Here is a 6,380-nt window from a genome sequence, read left to right on the forward strand (position 1 = left end):
CCTGTCCTCCCCCCGGCGGACCATCATGCTTCATGTGGTTCTCAGATTTTAGAGCATCCGTTTTGGGGTTGCTCGAAAAGCAAAAAAAAAAAAAAAAAGAATCTCACCTCACCTGTGACAATTTTTAGGGCTTCAAATTTTTGCTTCAAATTCTTAGTTGTACATCGGACACATAAATATCCAAGTTGTTATTGCAAGGTAACGAAAACAAATGATGTACTATATCTTGAATTCTTGATCATACTGTTGATGAGTAAATAAAAGAATCAAAATTAAGATATCCAGACATATGGAACAAGCACTCTACCTTCAAGAAAATTGTAGTATGTAGAAGAACAATGATTTTAACACACATAATGCACACCACATACAAGCTAAATTACATGCACGTATTATCTTACTGCAGGGTAGAGACTAGCTAGCTTCTCGAAGCCTCTTGATAAGGGTATCCAGAGATTTCTTCTTTGGATTCTGCCTAGCACCCCTAGTTCCAAATGTCGAGAAATAGCTCTCTGAGGTATCCCTGAACTTCTCCGAGATAATTGCCACCTTTTTGTAATCAAGCTTATTGTAGCTCTTCTCACGGATCACTGGGTTAAGGAAGTTCTCTGGGCTGTTGTTCATAAGAAGATTCACCAGCTGCCTCGGCTCCATCAGTGCAGACTTCATTTCACTTGCTGCAGAATCCTGATGAGAGTCCAGGAACAGGCTCGACATGTTCTCTGCGAATGACTCAAACATTTTAAGATCAGTATCTATACCGATGACCGCGCTACCACTAAACCGCTTCACTGAGTCATTCAAGAATAGGGCAATAATCCTCTCAGAGATATGCTTAAGAACTGCAACAAGAACACGACGGAGCACTGGAAGAGGAAGGATCTGTTGAGCAGTTGAAGTAAGAGTCTCCAGATAGATAGTGACCTCGTTGGCATACTCATTGCCCCCAGCAGGTGGGTCATCAGCTATCCAGTTGACACCATCAGATTGCCGCATGAATTCATCAACCTTGGAACACAATAGCCGCAGCAGAAGCGCCTCTGCAGCATCGCGAGACTTGCGAAGTGGAAAGTCACGCCGCCCACGCTCTACTGCGCGTAGAGGCACACCACACAATTGCGCTGCATGGCGCGTAAAAAACTCACACGCACGCTCCATTATTGACATGTTTGCAGCAACCTGCATTGCCTGAGAGACACTCAGACCACTGCCTGAATCCACAAGCTTCTGTATCGAAGCATTCACAACCTCTGAGAGTATCCGACCAAGGTACTTCTTCACTGCTGCATATGTGTCACCACCGCCCCCATGCGCCATGAAGCTCACCGAGTCCTCAATGAATGACCGCACAATACGACAAATATCTGGCACAGTGCATGAAAACGGCGCGACATATGGGAATGCCGGTGTGATATCAGAGCTCTGAATCCCAAAAGCAAGCACATTCATTGAATACTCATACTCCTTCCTCATGAGCATCTGATCAAACTTATCTGCAGCCAGTGCCTCTGCCACCTGTCTCCGGCAATCAGCAAGCAGCAAGTCATGGTACTTGTCCCGATGCTTAGCCAGCACGTCGAGTAGCATCCCAACTGGATAACTATATCTCCTCATTGTGGCAGCAAGCAAGGCAGCATAATCAGTTATGAGAAGCAGGTGGTTTGCTGTCTGCATCCTAGAGAAGTTATCTTCCAGCACGGAGATCATCTTTCCTACTGCAGCCTCCCACAATGCATCTACATCCACCCGGGATGTAAGTCCACCCCCTGTTCGAAACACACGGTCCTCGACAATAAAAAATCCAGCAATCTGCGCGAAGAACACCTGATGAGACTCGAGGAATGGTGTTGCCGCAATCACATCAAAGTCGGATGTTAGCTGGAGCTTCCTGTTCTCCAGGTAGTACTTCTTGAATCGCTCCCCAAGCGCCAGTGTCTGGTGTATGTGCATGGCACGGTAGAGCTGTGTGAGGTCAAACGATGCTGCAGCGGCACCATCCGACCCATCAGACGTCGCCGTGGCTGCAGCAAAGTCGTCGAGGTCACCAGCTCCGTCATCGTCCAGGGTGATGGACTCCTCCAGCGGGCGGTGCTTGGAGCGGAGCTCCTCCTGGCGCTGCCTGGCGGCAGCTGAGCGGCCAATGGCCACCTGTCCAAGGTGCCGCGAAGCAGCCCGGATGCTGACCATCCAGTCGGCGAACTCCCTGGAGATCTCGCGCTCAGCGTGGACGCGCACCGCGGGTACGAGGCTGAGCAGCATGCGGCGAAGGGCAGGAAGAGGCAGCGGCTCGGGGCCAGAGGCAAGGTTGAGATCAATGGCATCGACGGCGCGAAGGGCGAGGTAGAGACTGTGGTTGCCGGCCTGGAGGTGGTCATTAGCCCGAGCGGCGAGCGCGAGCAGGCGGACGCAGCGGTGGGAGGAGGCGAGAGCGGATGAGAGGTTCCCGGCGAGAGCTCGCGCGGCAAGGAACGACTCGAGCGAGGCAAGCAGCGGCGCTGAAGATGACAGGAGTGCGGAGTGGGAGGCGGAGAGGGAGCCCTTGAGCACCTCGGCGTCGGCGAGGAGAGAGCGGAGGTCGTCGACGGCGCGGATGAAGTCGTGGAAGTGCGCGCGACAGAGCTCCTCGATCTCGGACTCGCGGTCCCGCGCGACGGCGCGGAGCGAGGATAGAAGCGGCTCCGGCCGCCCGCAGGCGAACGCACGCCGGACAAACGGGCCCAGGTCCTCCCCCGCCGAGATGGCGGTGGAGAGCTGCGCCAGATCTGCTTCGGACGGGACTGAGCAGCCGCCGGCCGAAGCCGACGCTGGCGCGTCGCCGGCGAGCTTGCGCCGCATCGAGATCTGGAAGAGCTGGGGTTGTGGGAGAAAGGGAAGTTGCCGAGTTGGGCAGGACAGGGGAAACTGTTGGTATAGCTACCAGAAGAAACAGGGGGTGGTCGGGGCAACTCGCGTGGAGTGGCTGGAAGGTGGGACCAGATAATACAGAAGTATGCGCGTGGACTAGTCAGCCATGTCCGGCCAATGTGTCAATTAGAAAGAAAAAAATGAGACCAACTTAAGGGCTAACCTTGTTGGCATTTTTTTATAGGAGAAACTCCGCAAGCACCACGCGTCCAAGCTAGGACTTGCACTCGAGTGGGCTGGCAGCAACCTCAGCTGCCCAGCCAACGGGTCGGCGCCCTATCCTCCCCATGTGTCAATTAGAGCATCATCAATAGTTGATGTATATTTTGATGCTCCAAACCGGTGACGGACCCATGTGTCAATTAGAGTATCTTCATTAGATGATATATATTTTGATGTTCCAAACCAATTTACACCACAAAAAGTGTTTTTTACATCTTCAAAAAAAGATGCTTAACTCCAACAGATGGTCCAAAACGAAGATGTAAAATTCTGGAAATGACCAACTACTACTTCATCTCAACATAGTTCAAACGTAGATGACATAAATTTAAACTAGCAGAACTACTCGTCGTCCGAGGGCATCCAGTACGACTCTTCGGAGTCATCCAAGAGCCCCCAGAACTTCTCGTCCTCCTCCGACGATGACTCGGTGGGGATCACCGTCGAGGGGTCGGCCTCATCCTCCTTCTTCACCTCCTCCTTCTTCTTCTTCTTCTCCTCGGCATCACGCTTCCAGTAGAACTCCTGCTCGGCCTGGACGTACTCGGGATGCTCCCGCGCAAACCAAGCCATCGCCGCCTCGTCGCTCTCGCTGGAAGTGACGACAACCGCCGATCTCTTCTTCTTCTTCACCGGCATCTCCTCCATCTGGATGCCATGTGGCATGAGCCACTCCGCCACCGCCCGGATCTCGATCTCCGGGAAGTTGAGGTCCGTCTTCGGCCGCCCGACACGTCACACCGCCACGTCATAGGCACGCGCAGCCTCATAGGCGATGGGATACGTGCCAAGCCACCAACGCCGCTCGGCGTCGGAGAACTCCACTCCAAAGTTCCCGGAGGGCTTCACCCTTGAGGGAGTCATGGACTAAGTGGTCCTCGGGGCGACGGCCCATTGTGCATGGGCCGGACTGGTGGAGCCGTACTATGACAGGAGCTCTATGAAGCCGTGGTGTGCCCTCCAAGTCAAGAAGGCGGAAGATCTCTTTTATTCCTTATTGTAATCTATCTTCGGTAACCCTAACTCTATCGGTGTCTATATAAACCGAGGGTTGTTGTCATTAGGGGCAGAGCTATCTTCATCCCCCATAGCCTAGGGTTTAGCTCATGGTGATCTCGAGGTAGATCTACTCTGTAAACCACGTTATACAATCAATACAATCAAGCAGGACGTAGGGTCTTACCTCTTCGAGAGGGCTTGAACCTGGGTAAACATTGTGTTCGTCGTCCCTTGTTACCCATCGATCCTAGATCCACAGCTCGGGACCCCCTATCCCGAGGTCTGCCATTTTTGATACCGACATTGGTGCTTTGATTGAGAGTTCCTTTGTGGGATCGCCAGAAGAATCAATGGCTCAGCCGGTCGCTGGAGACCACACCCGGACCGAGGGGTTCCCCGCCCCTGGTCATCTCCCCATCTTCGGCGGCATAATAGCGCACGCCGGTCCCACTAGTCGCCCCTACCAGATCGAAGGCTTCACCCCCGTCGAAGGGTTCATTGGTTCAGTGGCGTCGACCCCAGGACCAGCAGATTCACAAAAATCTGGTATCCCTCACGGACCGCTGCGAAGATTCCTTGCCGAACTGCGGGAGTGCCCGACACCCCTATGCGGCCAGCCAGCTGACCACCTGGTGAGCCTTTTTCGTGCAATGGGAATCTCTATTACTAGGCCTACAACCTATGATCAGATTGGACTTAAACCCGACAACCGAAAGATCGACACTCCTCCGGTCACACACCTCGTCGCCGTAGTTGAAGAGGCCCAGGAGGCCACAGGCTTGCAAGCTAAAGATGGTCTCGAATCCCCAGTTCGGAGTCAGACACCAGCCCGGATGTACATCCGTACACAACCCCCATCTCAAGTCCCGCCCTCAAGCCTATTCGGTCGCACACCAGCTCGGATCCGAGCCCTATGCGGTCAGGACCAGACATGACTCAACCGCTCATCAATGATAGTCTGGATCCGCGGCAGGAGGGAATTCTCGAAATTTTCCCGCCCTCCCACCACATGGAATATAATCCGGACTCAAGAAACACATACATATGGGACCTCATGTATGTTAAGCAGCTGCCAAATGAGACAGTCCACCACTATTGGGTTAGATTTCTCCTGGTAAAGAATGGGATGGCACCTTGTCATGACGAAGAAATAATTAAAGCCTTCTAGTTTAACTATAGGGACGAGGGCCTCTCAAACGCCCTCACGCGTCGCCGAATTCCAAGCTTACCAAACTGTCAGACATGGTGCGCAAATATTGCGCCATGGAGAACACATGGAGGGCGCAACAGCTGAAGATGGGGCCTCAGCCTTCCGTGCATCATGGAAGGACCCGCCATAAATGGGCTTACACAAACCAGTCACCGGAGGGCGCGCCTAAGGAGAGGAAAACTAGGCCCGGATCGGTGCTAGACGAATTGCTGGATAAATCATGCCTGATACATTCGGTCTTCCTAGACGCAAACCCAACCCACAGGCTGCAAGCTTGTTGGGTGGTAAGACAAGTGGCCAAACATGGCGAACCAATCGTGGGCCTTACACACCCAGATAAACAGTCGTCGGCTTGGCCACAGGACCACAATGTCCTCACAGTATACGAGATGTTCACCTCAAATGTAGATGACATAAATTTAAACTAGCAGAACTACTCGTCGTCCGAGGGCATCCACTACGACTCTTCGGAGTCATCCAAGAGCCCCAAGAACTTCTCGTCCTCCTCCGAACATGACTCGATGGGGATCACCGTCGAGGGGTCGGCCTCGTCCTCCTTCTTCACCTCCTTCTTCTTCTTCTTCTTCTTCTCCTCGGCATCACGCTTCCAGTAGAACTCCTGCTCGGCCTGGACGTACTCGGGATGCTCCCGCGCAAACCAAGCCATCGCCGCCTCGTCACTCTCGCCGGAAGTGATGACAACCGCCGGTCTCTTCTTCTTCTTCACCGGCATCTCCTCCATCCGGATGCCATGTGGCATGAGCCACTCCGCCATCGCCCGGATCTCGATCTCCGGGAAGTTGAGGTCCGTCTTCGGCCGCCCGACACGTCACACCGCCACATCGTAGGCACGCGCAACCTCATAGGCGATGGGATACGTGCCGAGCCACCAACACCGCTCGGCGTCGGAGAACTCCACTCCGAAGTTCCAGAGGGCTTCGCCCTTGAGGGAGTCGTGGACTAAGTGGTCCCCGGGGCGACGGCCCATTGTGCATGGGCCGGACTGGTGGAGTCGTACTATGACAAGAGCTCTATGAAGCCGTGG

The 6,380-nt window shown here is 53.6% G+C and overlaps 1 protein-coding gene across 1 annotated transcript; it reads right to left on the reverse strand.

Annotated features, from left to right (window-relative positions):
- Positions 1–217: 217 nt before the first annotated feature.
- Positions 218–2,943, reverse strand: LOC123069917 (exocyst complex component SEC15B). Its single transcript, XM_044492893.1, has one exon. It carries the CDS (start codon positions 2,833–2,835, stop codon positions 415–417), a length of 2,421 nt encoding a protein of 806 aa, XP_044348828.1. The 5' UTR covers positions 2,836–2,943; the 3' UTR covers positions 218–414.
- Positions 2,944–6,380: the final 3,437 nt, after the last annotated feature.

The sequence above is a fragment of the Triticum aestivum genome, chromosome 3B (assembly GCF_018294505.1).
Source record: "Triticum aestivum cultivar Chinese Spring chromosome 3B, IWGSC CS RefSeq v2.1, whole genome shotgun sequence".
NCBI classification, from domain to species: Eukaryota; Viridiplantae; Streptophyta; class Magnoliopsida; order Poales; family Poaceae; genus Triticum; species Triticum aestivum.

Bases quoted from the DNA above. Each gene is read 5' to 3' on its own strand.
- LOC123069917 (XM_044492893.1), bottom strand. From the start codon at position 2,835: ATGCGGCGCAAGCTCGCCGGCGACGCGCCAGCGTCGGCTTCGGCCGGC.